At 41.0% G+C, this 18,326-nt stretch overlaps 1 protein-coding gene across 1 annotated transcript in view; it reads right to left on the bottom strand.

The window, feature by feature from the left end:
• Positions 1 to 14,839: 14,839 nt before the first annotated feature.
• The window catches only part of dock2 (dedicator of cytokinesis 2), a 114,262-nt gene continuing 110,775 nt past the window's right edge, over positions 14,840 to 18,326 (bottom strand). Inside the window, exons 48-52 of the mRNA XM_086135933.1 lie at positions 17,835 to 17,962; positions 16,981 to 17,182; positions 16,793 to 16,898; positions 16,556 to 16,704; positions 14,840 to 15,345 (exon numbers count right to left, since the gene is read on the bottom strand). Coding sequence (XP_085992059.1) covers positions 15,283 to 15,345; positions 16,556 to 16,704; positions 16,793 to 16,898; positions 16,981 to 17,182; positions 17,835 to 17,962 — 648 coding nt within the window. The 3' untranslated portion in view covers positions 14,840 to 15,282. The remainder of the gene's footprint in view (positions 15,346 to 16,555; positions 16,705 to 16,792; positions 16,899 to 16,980; positions 17,183 to 17,834; positions 17,963 to 18,326) is intronic.

Genomic DNA, 18,326 nt, shown 5'->3' on the forward strand with positions numbered 1-18,326 from the left:
ATAATCAAACAAAGGGACATAAAGGACAGAAACTCAAATTAAGCTGTAGAATCTGAGCAAATCAAAAACAAAATCATCCACGACAAGGAGCCCCCCTCCCAAAAAAAACAACAACAACAAAAAACAGACCAAATAACAAAATCCCACCGAAAACTCATGCACTGCAGTTTATACTTTTTAAATTATTATTAATGAGATTTATGAAAACAATATTTTTAAGAGAACCTAATTTGAAATTATTGTCAGGCAAAATGTAGCATTTCCGTTGCAAAATATTCCCATGCAAAATGGTTGAACCAGCTGGCATGGGAACGCCTCGGGATCCGCCAGGAAGAGCTCGAAGAAGTGGCTGGGGAGAGGGAAGTCTGGGCTTCCCTCCTAAAGCTGCTGCCCCCGCGACCCGACCCCGGATAAGCGGTGGAAAATGGATGGATGGATGGATGATTACATGGTGTCACATGGGTTACGACACAAAACATTATCTTATGGTAGAGATTTCAAAGTAATGAAGTTTCAAGTAATCAAGTCTTCAAGTAATTCACAATTCAATGGCATCACAGTGGGGACATGAGTCCAAAATTGTGGTGAAAAAACAATAACAACAAAATATTCCTTCCTCTGTGGCAGTTAATACTCACTCCTCCAGCAGGATGGAAGTGGAACAATAGCATATCCGTGACACATTTGACAATGATTTTTTTTTTGGGGGGGCGGCTCTGTTTTTCTTTTTTTTTTTTAAATCATTTTTGGTGTCTGGGTGATTAAATTTGAAGGCGTGGGTGAAAACAAACAAGCACCCACATGCAGCTCAATAGAAAAGTGAGAATATGCATCTTAAATCACACAGCGGACAGAGAAAAGACGAAGGCATTGCAGTTTCCCTAACTTGAATCCAGTTGCAAGGGACGAAGAGTGATGGTGCCAATATAAAGAAGGTCCCAAAATTCACGATACACTTCCTTTTTTAAATTTTTATTTATTTATTTTAGTTGGACAGATATAGGGCCGTTAGCATTGGACGGCATGAGCCGTGCAGTGTTTGTAAGCCTGCCATGGCTCCCCAATTTCAGTCTTTCTGTCTCCGGCTACAATTTTTTCAAATGCATCTCTCGAGATATTTTCCCTTGCTTTGCACAAATGTCTGCTCTAAGAGTTCAGTTTTTGTTAATCAGTGATGGTAGTAGCAGGCCTTCCACTGCATGGTGTGTCAAGAACGGCTCCTGTTTTGAGAAGCTTGCCCATGTTAGCAGAAACTGTTTTACAAGTTGAACCAGTGTGACGACCATTAAGCTTCTCAGACTCGTGCTGAACTTCTTTTCAGGGGGCAATTTTACAAGGGAATGATATACTTACAACAACAACAAAAAAAAAACACGCAAAGCCTGATGGACTCAAATCAAATTGTGGGGTACAATTTCAGAAATGATTGTATTATGTTGTCTGATGACAAGCCAAGCCCACTTTCCGTACTGTTTACACTGAGCAGTTGATTGATTCTTGCACGTCAAAATCAGGAGGCTAACTTGTCATTCATCTCTACACTATGCAAATTTTAACAGGAAGTATACAACAATGCAATGCTTTAATGAAACTGTCATGAAAATGTTTTACCTTGCTACCTATCAATAACCTCAAAAGGGAGATTGGAGGTTGAAGTATCCATTTATCATCAGCAAGCAAGGATGTTGGCTATAAATTGTAGTAAATTATATTTGCCTACCCCACTTTTGCTGTAGAGATGACCAACAACAACAAAAACACGAGCGCTAACAATCAAGTCAATGACGAAACTACAATTAACTTCATAATTGAAGCACAGAGTCGTCAAATATGAAAAGGAAATTGTGGCAGCGCTATACAAACACAGAAATGACAGGGTCATATTAAAAACATGTTTGTAGATAATAAAGCAGCCTGTTGAGCGGAGGATTAACGAGAGGAGAGATAAACCACCAGCCACTATGCATTCAAGCTGCGTTGAAGGTTCTCTGCAGCTCTATTCCCAAATGAATGGGCTTGCCTGGTCATTCTTTCACATTTACATGGAACTAAATTAGTTTCCAAAACCTCCATTGGCAAACTGGGAGCGACAGTAAACACTAAATCAGCGCTCCTTAGTTAAAATTGCTTGGCCTGGTGTGGTTTCTTTTTCCTATTCCAACTTCAGAAATGACAAAAATCCAAGACAGAAAAATCATCCATCCATTCATTTTCTAATCTGCTTCTCCTCACAAGGGTCCCGGGCGGGCTGGAGATGATCCCAGCTCTTTTTGGGTACACCCGGAACTGGTTGCCAGCCACTTGCAGGTAACACAAACAACCATTCGCGCTCACACCCACACCAATTTACACTTGTGTCCATTTTACCACCATGCAAATCTTTGGAATGTGGGAGCAAACCGGAGAACCCGGAGAAAACCCACGCAGGCACGTGGAGAGCATGCAAACTCCACACAGGAAGGCCAGAGCTGGATTCAATCCTACGCCCTCCCTCTGCACTGTGAGGCGGATGTGCTAACCAGTCGATCAGCGTGCCACCCAGAGAAATAATATTCCTCAAATACACATGTCAATCATCTGCTTGAGTTGACAGTACAGTATATGGAAAAAATCGAATCCCTCATTACCATGTACGTAGGTCCCCACACATAATACTGAAGGGGTGTATCTCCTTATTACAAACAGTTAACAAAATCAGACAGCGGGATTTGTATTGCAAATAACACCTTGAGGCATCATTTCCTAAAGAAGATGAACATGTTGTCCCTATGTAGACTTCTGCATGCATCTATCAAGGCACTCACTTTTTACTTTGTGAGTCAAAGCCATCACTAGTAGATTGTGTCACCCCTTGTCTTTGCATATTGTGTGCATTTTCTTGCTCTCATTGCGAATCTGTTCATGATTGACATGTTAACAGTGGCTACATGCTTTGGTGTGGTGGCACATTGAACCATCGGCTAGCTCTCAGCTGATTAGACTGATGACTTACCCTGTATTCACAGTACTACATTTCAAAGTATTCTCCTTGACTCCTCTCCTGACTAAAATGAACAGTGATGAAGGTCTAAAGTTGATTATGTTCTCTAAATCTATGTGATGTCTTCATACCCCAATTTTTCCTTAGGTCTGATAGGATACACACATATTTCCTTGGAGCCAGATCTCAGTGGCTCTCAATTTTGTTTTTTTGTTGTTTTTTTACACCAACAGTCTCCTAAAAATATGGAGCTCGCCAAGTTCCAGACAGAGGTTTTATTCCTTTGCCATATAATATTCTTGTAAGCCATTGTAACTTGATGCAGTTTGAACATTAACACTGCACTTCAGTAGGCCTATAGGAAATTTGAAAACTGCACTTAGTAATGATTTAATTAAAATTTATTCTCACAAAAGTTCAATCAAAGTTGTACTGAAATAAATGAATGAAATGAAAAACAAACAGTTCTAAATGTTGATTGCAAAGTCTTGAATTTATAAGCTGAATACAACGGGACTGTTCTTGGGCAGTGAATTTTTCGAACAACGAACCCTCTTGGTACTTGTACAGTGCCGCACTTTGAGAATGACTGGACCTGAATCATACAGTCTGATGGCATCAGCTACATCACGCATAAGCCTGAACAAAGTGGTGCCAGTTGTCTAAAAATGCTCTTCCAAACAAAAAAAGGTTATTCACTGACCAATTGAACCTGCACTCGATATGCATATGCCATACAGTCAAGTAGTGTCAAATTTAATTCGACTTCTCCTTCCAAGACTAGGAGAGTGAACTTTTCTGGCCAATTAAAAGACGGTGCATAAATGAGACTCACCTCAGGACACACCAAGCCAAGACCACAAACTCCAGAAGGAAACAGAACCATTCCAAGTTCAATATAAATTAACTGTCACGTAATTAACAATACCCGAGGCACTTATGGAGTAGTGGTGATTAAAAAGAAAATAAAATAAAGCCATTATACTGTGGGGTTTACAATGCTCATTTGTGGCTATATTAAAACTTTTGGCTTGAAAGTAAAATGGTATCTTCCTATGGTTTGGAACTTTTATGCACTGGCTGCTGGCAAAATACCAATTTTGCTTTCCTTCTTTTTGAGTTGGGCGAGCACACAAGACTTTTATGGGTTCTGGAAGGTATCGCAAAATATGTGTCCGCAGTGTTTACAGTGGCGGTCCTCACTTGAATTGTAACTTTGCAAGACCTCCATATAAACGCCAATGACTGGACATGTCATGATCCATCAAGTGATAGAAAAGCATTGCAAGTGTTACACAGGGAGCATTTTTTTTCTGCCCCACCCCACAAGCCCCTTCTTCCCCAGCAGTGGATGCCAGAAAGTGCCACTGAGTGAACACTAAAACATTAGCGAAATGTAACACCATGTATGTAGGCCATTTCAAAAGTACTGGGGAAACTTCATTTACCTTTCATTGGTTAGCGCGTCGGCCTCACAGTGCAGAGGTGCAGGGTTCAATTCCGGCTCCAGCCTTCCGTAGCTGCATGGGTTTTCTCCACATATTCCGCTGTCCTCCCACATTCCAAAAACATGCATGGCAGGTTAATGGCACACTCTAAATTGTCCCCAGGTGTGGGTGTGAGCGTGGATGGTTGTTTGTCTATGTGTGCCCTGCGATTGGCTGGCAACCAGTTCAGCGTGTCACCCGCCTACTGTCCGTATACAGCTGGGATAGGCTCCAGCATGCCCCGCGACCCTTGTGCAGAGAAGCGGATCAGAAACGGATGGATGAAGAAAACTGAGTGAGACTCCGTCGTCTTTCCTTTCCAATGCCCAGCTCGAAGTTGATAATGCTACAAGGACAATTTAAGATGGTTCTGTCTGACAACCAGGTATGTAATTGGTTGACTGTTGACAGCTGAGTGTGGTCAACGCACGGCCACAGCATGTGTGAGCAGAGACAGCTGCTGGATTTTTGTCGAATTTTTTTACTCTACTTTTACTTTCACTTTCCTGGGACTTTAGATGTAGCTCTTTAATTGTCTCTTTGATTGCATACTGTAGGTGTACGTATTGAGCCGGCCAGTGACCACTGTCCTATTAACATTATTTTACAAATGTCACGTACTTAACTTTCATCCTGTGATTACAAGACAACAGTCCCAGAGCCTTTAAAATGTTAATAATGTCAGTCCTTTCATTTCCTGTCCCACCTGACCTTCACAAAATCTTTCTCAGAGGACTGAAATCCATTGTCTAAATGATGTGTTTTGAGAGGATGAAGGGGATTTTGCAAAGGTCTTGTCATTGGGTTTTTGGGGGGGGGGGGGGGGGGGTGAGAGCTCCAGTGTTAAAACGACTTACTGCAGGTAACCGGAGACAAATCCAAACATTGTTCAACAAGTGATTGGCCCAGGATAAATAAAGTATTTTAAAGGCAGGGTTATTCATGGTAAGATTGAACCAAAGCAACCGGGTTTGTTCTTTTTTGTTGAAAACATTTCACCTTTAATCCAAAAGGCTTTTTCACTTCTGAATTTTTAGGTGTGGCATCTTCCCCCTGGACAGGGTGTCAGCCAGCTTCAGGGCAAAAAGATGAGTTCTGTGTTTGCTTGTGCAAGTAGCAGCAGGCATTTGATTGTCCCCTTTAATGAGGCAAGGTGATACATTTATAGCTTTTAATCATTAATTCATGACTTTGTCTGTTAATTTACGAGCTCATCTGCATTTATGTATCCTGTCCTCTGCCTGTCAATGCCTCTTGAAAAAAATCGGCAGAGGTGAGTGTCAGCTCGATTAACATCCAACATGACCAGCAATCTTTGGCCAGATGAGGCAGCAACTCATCAAACATGTCCGTGCAGTCTCCACAACTAATCCAAGTTCTTGTACAGATGGGTACGACACCTTTAAAGGGTATATAACAGGCTGAACACTTTATGTTTGCTGGTCTTTTGACAAGAAACAAATGTGTGATTAGACTCTCTTGTGGACATTGTGTATCCCTAGGGTGCATGTGACCTAACCAGCTGTATGTAATAGCTTCCCCCCCCCCCTGCACTCTCCACCCACATCAGTTTTTCCTTGCAGCATGTTCAAGACCCACCAAATTATATGCTTCCATTAGCAAGCTATTACCAACTCTAATGACTTATCGATTATGTTAAGCTGATAGATTCAGCCACTTTCAAGTATTGATTTCAAGGAACAATTGTAAATGCTCATTTAAATATTTATTTGTTCCAAATTAATGCATGATTATCAAAGAAACCGCATCTGTAAGAATCAACAGAGCAGCATTTGTATAATTATGGATGAAATGGACTGAAATGAAGAACAGCGTGAGATGAGAATTCTGATTCCCTCTTCCTGTGATGTTTTTTGGCAAGGGTTTGCAAACCTCGTCATCTTGTCCATCGGATGACACCTAATCCGAGGATGATTGCTTTGAGAGTGACTGGTGTCCTCCCCATCATAAGAAAATAAGAAAACCTTTATTAGTCTCGCAATGGAGAAATTCCCGATTCACAGCAGCAAAGTTTTGAAAGGAAGAAGTAGAACAACAAAATATAGGAGCTGCTGGAAAGGCAGCCACTCACCCGGCGCCATTTTGAAGTCAAAATAACACAACACAACACATAGGACACAGACAGTCGTGCAATCTTCACCACTTTTCTGCATCATAATTAAGACATTACACACGCACGCATGCACACACGCACACACACACACACACACACACGCATACACTTTTTCAGAGGATAAAGAACATATCCCCGTGAGTCACATATTGTTAATCAATATGTTCATGCACCATTTGTGTTCAAAAACTTGTTGCTCAAGTACTAGTATCATCGTGACTATTCAATGCCTTTTGTTAGCCCATCCATGGCGTTTTGTGTAGTATGTAAACGTTAAGCGAGTGGACTATGTTGGCAAGTTGTGTGGTTGTTTTAAATATACACAACATGTAATTCTCTTTATGTTCAGCTTGACAGTAAACTTCACCCGGGTCACTCTTGTTGTCTGTTGTCTGTTTAAGAGGGAGGAAATTTCATCTGTGCTGCACATACAGCACATTTGACAATAAAGTTGTACTTGACACTTAATACTTGTATCCCAAGGCACCACTGTATGTTTTTGTTTTTTCTAAGGAGAGGACACAACAGCTTAAGGAGACCTGCTGATTGAACTTTTTTTTTTTTTCAACCACATGCTCTGTGTCAATGTGTTACATTCTCATGGGCGAGGAACGGGTACACGCTTTGCACCAGAACTGTGGAAAACAAAGAAAGAACTCCTGTTCAAAACAAAACATTTGCACTGGTTCAGTTAGCAGCCTAAGGATTCCAAACACTTCAAACAACATTAACAATTGCAGTTCCTGCTGGACTTCCTGTAGGTGGGATGGCATTGAGATTGATCTCGATCTCGGAAACTAATTAATGAGCCCGGTGCGCATGGAGGGGGAGGAGCTGACGAACAAGGGATGAGCAGAAGAAGCAGGGGTGCAAATGAGAAAGCTGTGTTTAATTAGACCCATACAGAGGACGACCTGCCCTGCGGGAACCGTCCGGTCCTACATGAACTCTTCCACACACCACTTCCCATTAACATGAGCTTGCAAGAGGAGACAATGGGCTTAAAATAAAATGGAAGAATGCATCCTGTGACAGCAGCGCAAATGCTTCTCGAGAAAATCCAGCGTCATGAAGTTCTTTTATGACTGTCTGGCTGACGTTGATTTTACTGAATGTGAGCGCTTGGTATTTTACTGTTTTTGGACAGGGATGAGGAATGTCAAACTGAATTGACGTTTTTATACTCAAATTTGAATCACTGGGCTTGTCTGATAAGTCAGGAATGAATCAAGTGTGATATTTCACCACAGAAAGTTTTTTTCTTTCCCTGACAAGAATGTGGGAATAATAAACAGCATTATCTCTAGTACATTTTTTACATACTGTATATGCAAAACAATCAAAATGTTTAAGCATCAAAATTATTGATTCCATTAAACTACAGACCGTACCAGAGTATGAACCATTCCAAAAAAGTGTCTCTCCAATGTTGTTAATTTAATGCAGATTTGGCAGAAACTTTACACAAGGTCAGTCTAATATAGTTGATAAACACACATTTCCAGGTGGTTAACTTGGTGTAAAAGCCTGTACGACTCGAATACGTGCCACAAATGGAGCTGAACATCCATCTGGCAGACAGAGGGAGGTGTGTCTAAGGATCAGGGACCATCACCTTCAGAATCAATGTCGCATGGAACGTTTTGCAAAGGTGTGACTGTGAACTAAAGTTCCAATACAGACAGTGTTTATCTCTTTCTCCAGCAGTGTGGCTCATGTCCATTAAAATTTGATCTCTCTCCCATTTCGCCTGCACAGTGGTGCTATCTGTTCAACAACTCTAGCGTGAAATTTTTATTATTATTTTTTTCTACCTGTGTTGTTACACCTCATTTTAAAATTGGTGTCCTCCTGACGCAATATTAGGAGCACTTGCTTAAACGAAAAAGGGTTGCGATAAGAGGTTAATTAAAAACGTTCATCTTCATCAAGAAATCGACACATTTTGATTGTCATCTTGATATTACTGGAACAACAGTTTGACGTGGTATAGAACTGCACTACATCATAGTGAAGTCATTATTGACACTGTCTTTCTCACACCAACCCCATTTAACTTCGGGCGAGAGGCTGGTTGACGGCCAATCATAGTTACAGAAACATACGTTTGGATACATTTGGTGGCAGTTTGACTTGTTTTGAGCTGATGCAACGAATTGGCATCAGAGTCCATCACCAGAGGGATACTGTGACCATCCTGCATAACTGATAACACACACAAACACACACACACACGCACGCATACACACACACACACACACACACACACACGCACGCATACACACACACACACACACAGAAGTTTGTGAGCACTTGCCCTTTGGATTCAAAAGTAGACTGCAACAAGGCAATTGTACTGCAAGGATGGAAAGCAAAGTGAAGCAAATCCCCACAGGAAGGGGCAGAGGGCAGTTACCATGGCAAGAAGGCCTCTGGTGACAACTGACTAACTGATCAGTGAGCCGACAGTTAAATACCCTGAGTGATTCCTCGAGGATTTTTCATCAATGGGTGGCTGGAGATATTTTACTTGACTACACAAATAGTGATTATTCACTTGTTTTAACAACTCAAGTCACAGCCACACAACTTGCACTCAATATCTTTTTTCCCCTAAACAATTAGTTTACATGGCAGCACAGCACCTCCAGAAACCTGAGATGTACTGTACAATTTTTTTTCCATATACCGGTAAATGTAAACCCAAATGATTCATTGAAAGTCGGGCATGAAGGGAATTTTATTGGTTACTGCTCTTACAATGCACACATTGTAAACAAATACAAAATTGTGATGCTTAAAAAAAATTAGAATAAATAATAAAATGCTTTGATGTGGCTTGGCTACTTTTGTCATCTTTTTTTTTTAGCTTAATCTGCTTCGTTCCTTCTTTTGGACCACTTCAGTGTAATGAAGCCTAATTTAATGTAGAATAACTTGAAGCGTAGCTCACTACATTTTCCAGTTTGCCTGGCATTGGTGTGAGAGGTGCGTCTAGAAATAGCTAAATCTGCAAGTAAATGTGTGATGTCATATAAACAAAGAAAATACTGTTGAAACAGACCAGTAGAGCACAGTGCTATGCAATCCTACTTTGTACATTAACATTGGCCAAAATGCACATGCAATCATGTAGAATAGAAAAGAATAGACTCTCAACTAGCTCGCATTTTTTTTCATTGAAAAAAAAAGAGCCAGGGAGGGGCACCTAGCATGGACTCAATGCTGAAGCAGTAATTGATTTATTTTGTGCAGAAAGAAAGTGGGCTTGCCGGATTAAATGGACCCTGGCCCTTTTTTCCAGATTTTATTTTGAGTAACGCGTCTTGAAGTTAAGGGGAAATGTTCTACGGTAAAATCTGACGTTTTACTTCGATGTGTAAAAGTGAAAGTGAAATCCAGAAGTGTCGAGTAAATACTGTCACTGTGTAAAGTACAAAATAACTGAAACCACTTCAGTACACTAAAATAGTATTTGTATTAAATTCCAAGACTTCACACGTAATAGCTGCACCGACAGACCCAACCTGCTGCCTGGTATGTTATCAAGACTGGGAGGCAGCATGGTGCCGCAGGGCATCCAGACGGCTGTGAAATACCAAGACGAAGGAACAGTCGCAGTATAATATAAAAATATTTCAAGGAAATAAGTAGTCAGGGGCTTTCTGCCCTTGGTCGGGTCACCCAGGGAAAACCGCTCCTAGGTCAGGGACCAGACAAAGCACAACTCAGAACCACATTTGATGAGAAATAAAATGTATCGAATTTTCAATCGCCTGGATGCGGGTCACCTAGGCCACCTTTTGGAGCCAGGCCCGGAGGTGGGGTACAGTCCAATGACTCCAAAGATTCCCTTTCCCAGAAGCTCACCACTTGTGGAAAGGGCCAATAGGGTCAGGTGCAATGTAAGGTGGTCTGAGGCCAAAGATACAGGAGCTGGCTTGGATGTGGAAAATGGAAGATGTGACATACAAAGTGAACCGCACTACGGTTCACTTACATTACGAAATGTCCTTCCATACTTAATTTTTCCATACTTATTTGTCATGTCCTTGTTTATGATGATACTAATGCAGCGTGTTATACCGGAGACAAATTCCTTGTGTGTTCTACATACTTGGCCAATAAAGATGATTCTGATTCTGAAAAGTTTATTAGACCATCTAGAGCTAATACGAGGAACTTTAAATGGTAGCAAGTATGTGCTGACTCCTATTTGACAAGGGTGGATGTGAGTGGGAAATGATGAACTTTGTGTACACGTGTGCATTCACTTATCTCAGTTGGTTATTTCGTCTTCCCCTCATAAAAATATCTCTTTTTTTCCAATTTAGTTGTACATGTTTTATGTCACATAAATAGTGGGGAAAACAAATGAAATTGTGTACCCAAGTTTTGAAACTATGCAACTTGGTCTTTTTTTGTTATATCACACAGGGTGTGACTTTTCATGTCATCTATAGTTTGGTCTCTGCTGTTTGTTCTCAAAATTGAATCTGAGGGCTGACAACACAGGATCCCACCCATAGATAAAATCCTCCTATTTCACCCTCTCTCCATTTCCTCTTCTGGGTAGTCTATCTGTCTGTCGTGCAAACACAGTAACATCGGGGCTTGCAGATAGCTGACTGCTAATTTGCTGCCGCCGAGACACACCAAACATACCAGGAAGCTTGTGAGTGCTTGACACATTGCATAAGCAGATATACAATATGACCATCACCCATGAATTATCAATTTAAGATGACACACCCACCCTAATGTCATTCTTCTGTGCCTCGCTCTGATCAAAGCCCATCCAAACATTCATAGCAGCATCAAGTGGCGCTACTTGAAAACAGACTGGATGCAAAAGGAAGTATTGATTCCTATTTTTGCATACTTGAAACGACCACTTGACAAAGAGACCGTACACTATATCTAAATGGCCGTTTACTCCTCTTTTGAGAAGCAAATAGAAATTCTCCTTTGAACCTTGTTACCACCAGTAACATCAAGGACAGACTGTCATTCAGAGTCAATATGGGTCTTTCTTATCTGAAGAGAAATAATCCCTGAAAGTTGAAAGAAAGAGCAGATGCAAAACATGACCGGTGAAAATGTGACCGATTTCAAATACAGTATTCTTCTAAACCCAATATGATTCTGTAGAGATGGCGTAATAAAATAGTACCACAAAGTACCACGGCTGTGGAGGTGGAAAAAAAAGAAAAGAGCCACCGAGAGCAGTCTTGTCTTGACAAGCTGTCAAATTCAGTATTACTAAAGCTGTGCTGTTAAAGCTCACAACCGCACTGTTCCACTTGCTGCTCTGCCATCAGCTGTTTGTACACCCTGTCAGAATGATGGAGAGAGAAAGCGAGAAAGGGAGATGGATAAGAGACAATTCTTGCAAGAGGCCAAACGGGCTGGAAACACAAGGGGAGAATGGATGGGGTGAAAAGGCAGAGCGTTGCAAGGAGGAAGCGCGTGGAAAGTGAAGTGACAGTCAAAGAGTGGAAAAGGGGGGGGGGGGCGACAGATTAGAAGGATGGCTGATTACAAACACGTTACCATCCATGATTTAGGGAGTTTTGCTGGTAACAGAAAAAACTTGAGCGTCCTCCAACTGCTGAAGAGAAGGGAATTTCAACACTGCCCTCTGTAGACCAAAAACGAAATGATTGATTCTGAAAAAAAAAAACTAAACCTACGTGTAATTTACCGCTCTCTAGTGGACAATGTCGACTGCTGCAAATCTATTGACAGAAAATTGATTTACAAAAACACATTGCTTGCAGTCATATGCATGTGAACTTGTAGCTTGCATTTGAATTCAGTTAGAACTAGCAACTTATTTTTAGTATCACTGGTTCATGTGAAGGCCTTATTATTTTTCCACCTGTCGCTCATAGTAAAATGTATTATGATTAGTGAGTAGTACACGTTTTCTGTCTGAAGATGAAGATTAATTGTGTGAATGTATGTCTCTCTGTCTATCTACCGACCTACCATTCTATAAATTCAACATTTTCCACATACAAAAACCTAATCAATTAAATGGGACATTCAACAAACAGTTTCCCCTTTTTGCATTCCAAATTTCTACTGGAATTAGGATTAGAGAACCTTGGATTGGATATATTTAATATTTTATGCATCGATAATATTTTAGGTCTCTCTTTTGTGCAATGCTGCTCTTGGACAAATGACCTCTCTTGAAAGCTATTTTGTATTTTTTTTTGTATCCACTTTTGCTACAGAAAAGTTGTACATTTCCTCATTGTGGGACTAAAAAAGGTTAATTTATCTTAATTATGGCCCCAAGAGTTGAAACATGGTTTCAAAATTTTCCAAAATTTTGCAAAAACACAATTGAAATTTGTCAAACACCTGTGGAAAATATGTTATGGAATATTCATACAAGGCCCATTGGGAGCAAATAAGGCTTCGGTGTCTTGCCCAAGGACAAGTCAACAGCAGACAATTGGAACTGTGTTTCAAACCACCAACCCTTCACGAGGCAACCCGCAACAATCCAATGAAACCAAGTTTGAAATTTCTGACCACAATGCCAGGTGTTTGCCACAACACTGCTCATCACTAAAAGAACACCAAACCTACAGTGAAGCATACCAGAACTCTTTTTCTTCTCCTAAAACGAGTGGAGTTCAAGGTGGAGGGAATTATGAACAGTTCCCAATTCTAATTGAGTTAAAACACAGTCGTATAGGTATCTGCTAGGAAGCAAAAAAAAAATGTCAGGAAAATCTTTTTCATTTTCTGAAATTTGCTCAGGGTTAATCAGAGGCCCTTTAAATAGTTGCAGGTCTATCATGACTCCAATTTAATAATAATTTGAATGAGATTGGTTCATATCTAACAGCCACATCCCCAGTTGAAGGAGGGTGTACACACTTGTGCAACAATATTATCTCAGGCGTTTACTTTTACTGGATACATGAATTGTAGAAAAAAGTTGTCTCTGGGAAAGCCTTGGGAAGCCCCCGAGAAGAGATGGATGAAGTGGCTGTGAGGTGGAGGTCTGGGCTGCCTTTGCAGAAACCCACCCCCGTATAAATGGAAGAAGATGAATGGATGGATTTTTTTTTTTTAAACATCACAAACAAAATGACATTTGAACAATGGTACGGTTTGTGTAGACTTCTTGACTGATTAAAACCATCCCACTTTCAAGATGTTCAGCTCATTCAGGAAAGCTTGGGAACTCTTTGACATTCAGAAAATGCACTAATGTTTCACAAACTCATACCCAAATGACCCATTTAGCTCCACCATTTACATTTCGAGCAATTCAATTGATTCCAACTGTGGGTCTCATGTTCGCCATTTAACCATTCAATTAATTCCACAGCATTTCAGTTCAGCATCAGCTCTTCAACAGTCACGCGCCATTTTTATAGAAATTACATTCTGTCATTTAATACTGTGCTTTTTACTGACCCATTCAACAGAGATGGGGCTTCTAACATCCAATGCTCACTGGCCAAAATATCAGGCAAGGCCTACTCATTTCCAATCTAACAAGATACAAATGTTGCATTTCCAGAGATAATGCTCATTTTGACTGGCAGTGTGGTTCTTACCAGGCAGTGGACTAGAACTCTTTCTACTATTTTTCTTACCTCATATGATGACACAAGAGGGACTAAATAATAGAACCACCTCTCAGTATGTGCTATTCTTACAAAAGATAGTTTCATTCTGTGCCTAATAAACTTGAATCCAAGTGTTGCATATCGCACCACATTGTTCCGGCATTAATGAAATAAGAATTAAAACTGCATACTCTATGCAATTTGAAGTGATCTCGTTTTATGCCCTCGGCATGTGGCGGAAATAAAAATAACAAAATTAATGTTGGAACACAGGAGATATTCCTTGACATCTAAGCAATTTAAGAAGAAAATCTGTCCAATAAACAATTATTACACTATCAGATTTATTTATCATCATTTAGAACAACCCTCCTGTCTCTTTAATACATTATTTTAATGTTGCCATCTAATTAAAATCTTCTTTACTAAGGAACAAAAACCCACAACCACCACAATAATTTTGTGTCTTGGATAAAAAGAAAAAAACTCACAAAATTGGTCGATCTATACTATATTATGGAACTGAGACAAAACCACAAGGTGAACTTACAGTATCTTGCTGGCATTGGGCCGAAATATGTTACAGACTTATTTTCTTAGAGCCTTAAATCTAACATTAAAAAACAACAACTCCAAGACAAATGGTAAACACAACTTTTATAAAGCAACAAAATAGCCCCTTTCAAACCATGTGTGATGAAAATATACAATGTTTGTCTCTGTGGAGAATAACAAGAAGCCGCTACACAGTGTCACATCTCAATATCGAACCCTAATTGGATTTTCTTGTTCAGAGTGACTTTAGAGAGACATGGCAACATTTCTGAATGTGATTTGACACATTTTTTTAAAATCAAGCACGGCGGTGTGGCGGTTTCAAGCGAAACTGACTATCGAGCTCCAAGATGACATTCAGCATTAAAAGCGATCATTGAACTTACTCGCCAAAGGTCATTCATTCTTAAAACGTAGCATTTATTGAAGGCAAAACTGTAATTGACATGACAAAAATAACGGGACATTGAGCGTGTGCAAGCAGAACTTTGAGGAAGAGAAATCAGAAGTTGAAATACTGAACGGATGTCAGAAATGATTGTCACTGTCTTTGCCTGCATCACTGGTCAGCCCATCGTCTGCCTTTGAGCTCTGTCAACACAAATAACATAACACACACTTTTGACATGGAAACTTTTAGTTGTTGGCATTTAAAAACATGTACAAAATATGTTCGAAAGTATTCGTCTTTCTCCTCTTCTTATTATTTTATAGAAGAGCCCTGCAAGAGGATATTTATATACTGTAGATTTTATTTTATGTATTTTTTACTTGGACAGTAAGCAGCATTTTAAATCTGTCTTTTGGCCATACTTTTCAAGAGTGTGAAATAATATGATATTTATAATGCTCCAGGTAAGGGCGGCCCGGTGGTCCAGTGGTTAGCGCGTCGACTTCACAGTGCAGAGGTACCGGATTCAATTCCAGCTCCGGCCTCCCTGTGTGGAGTTTGCATGTTCTCCCCGGGCCTGCGTGGGTTTTCTCCGGGTACTCCGGTTTCCTCCCACATTCCAAAAACATGCATGGCAGGCTGATTGAACGCTCCAAATTGTCCCTAGGTGTGGGTGTGAGCGCGAATGGTTGTTCGTCTCTGTGTGCCCTGCGATTGGCTGGCAACCGATTCAGGGTGTCCCCCGCCTACTGCCCGAAGACAGCTGGGATAGGCTCCAGCACCCCCCGCGACCCTAGTGAGGATCAAGCGGTTCGGAAAATGGATGGATGGATAATGCTCCAGGTGAGTACATTACACGAAGGCATTGATGTTGCATGACTAGCTTTAAGTTTCCTCTCTGATTTTCTGGGAGAAATTATGCAGCTCTACCATCTCATAGTGAAGGTGAGGTACGTTGCATTCCAAAGGATTATGCAAATATTTTTCTGATTAAATGCACCGATCCAAATATTGTGCATAACAGAGTTTCTAAAAATTTTTAGGTTATAAAAAACTGAGACTAATTGAGTTTGCAGCATTAGGAGGTCATACTGAAATCAAAGCTATTTCTCAGAATTCCATTGAACTGAGAAGGTTTTTGCAGATTCCCTGCTTGAATTTCTATGCAGGATATCAAGGTAGCCTCCCCGAGCTGCTGTTTGGACGTGAACTGCCTGCAACCCTCACTAATCTTTGGCTTGAGGATGTGCCAAAGGTTCCCAACAGACTTGAGGTTTTGGGGTGATGGGGGTCACGCCAGAAGTTTCTCTCCTTTTGTGCCCACAGCGGTGAATGATGCAGTTGAAGTTTTCTTTGCAGCATGAGAATGTTTACTGATGGGTGCCGTTGAACGATGAATGGTTTGTCTACCTTGGACTTGAAGAAGAGGCCGATGACGCCTTTGGAGCGTCTGTCTGCTGTTCGGTCTGAGGTGATGCAGAGAGACATGGACTTGCTATCTCTCCTGGCTCGGGGGGTCTCCACCTCGTCCGCCCCACCCACCACCGCCAGTGATAAACCTACAGTACGAGCACAACTATCCAAGTTACACTGGTACTACTTTCCCACATAAACTAAAGTGTGGATTGTGGTGTAGAACTAGTTTACCTGTAATGGTCGGCAGGGACCTGGAATTAGTGCTGCTCAGCGATACGTTTCCATTATTGGGCTCTGACAAGTTGGTGTCACTTCGGAACTCCTGCTTCTTGGACAACTGTGGTGATGACTGAGATCGTCATGACACATCCACACAGACGCTCAGAATCAGAACTCAAACAGTGATAACCAATGCTCACCCGTTTGCAGTCCAGAGCGTTGGTCTGCTCTCTCTCCTCTGTAATGAAGATCATGCTACTCCTCTTCCTCTTCTTCTTACTTTTTCTCAGTTTCACCTCAGAGTCGCCCACGGTTACAACATCGTCCTCTTGCGTGCTGGCGCTGAGGCTGCCGCTCGAGCGTGGCAACGTGCTGCTCAAGAATGACTCAGGGGGGAAGTCCCTGCAAAGAGGAAAAGGGAGATTTGGAGTGCAATTTACTCAGATCCCAAAAAGTGGGCACTAAAATGTGTGTTTATGCTAATAATGCGAATAGACTGCTGGTGGGTGTGTACATAGATTGCAGCAGAATTGGCAACGGGTGTAAATGTGGTAGATACCTCCCTATGCAAATGAGGGTTTTGTGCTCAGGTACCTCTGATGGTTTTCACCTGGGAAAGTTTCAGAAAGTTCCCCAAGTGGAAAATAATGCCCAAAGTGATGGAATTGGGAGTGTGAGTGGAAGAGGCGAACAAACGTTAGATATTTTGCCACATTTTCTCCAACCCCTTTTAAACACAAACAATGTGCACATTCAAAGTGTGCGTGTTTATGGTTATGTTATGTTACTCCCTTTCTGAGTGGGTAAAAGTTCTAAGAGGCCAGGCAAAAATTGTCATTATGCTCCTTGAAGGATGTGCAAAACGAATTGTTGGGCTATTATACCTTTCTGGCAGGGAGAATTTTGGATATGGCCAGGAAGTAGATCAACTCATACATCTTTTTGTGGCAATTAAGTAAGCAACCCTTTCATAAATCAGTCCCCTACACTCGGGAACAGTCATTCTTGCATTGATTTTTGTCTTTTTTTTTTTTGATAATGTCACTTTACCTACCTATCAACAGAGAGTTTGGTTGGCGTTGCACATTCAGATCCTTGCAGTGAGGAAATGGAGATGATGGACTGACGAACAGATCGCAGCATGGAGCAAGGTCGAGTAGACTTTCTGTCATCCAAGTCCAACTGGCGAGAGAAACAACGAGGCAGAAGTTAGAGAAGATTCATCTTTCCGTCCATCAATTTTCTATACCACTTTTCATCTTCTGATCGCGCGTGTACACCTTGGACTGGTCTTTAAACAGTCAAAGGGGAGAGATGGTAAATGTGTGGTGTAGCCAAGCAAATTAAAAAAACAAAAGAAAACTCAACATTATGTGAAGTTAAGATTTTGATAATAAGCAAATCAAACAGTCAAAACCACTTAACGGTGATGTGGTTGTAGAGCGCCAGTAATCAAAAATACACACACCGTAAATATTTTCAAAAGGCATGTTTTTCAGCAAATAAGAAATAAATAAATTGGGAATTCTCATAGCTGGAGAACCCA

This window comes from Hippocampus guttulatus, chromosome 2 (genome assembly GCF_054856545.1).
Source record: "Hippocampus guttulatus isolate MCC_2025c chromosome 2, RoL_Hgut_1.0, whole genome shotgun sequence".
In the NCBI taxonomy this organism is placed as follows: domain Eukaryota; kingdom Metazoa; phylum Chordata; class Actinopteri; order Syngnathiformes; family Syngnathidae; genus Hippocampus; species Hippocampus guttulatus.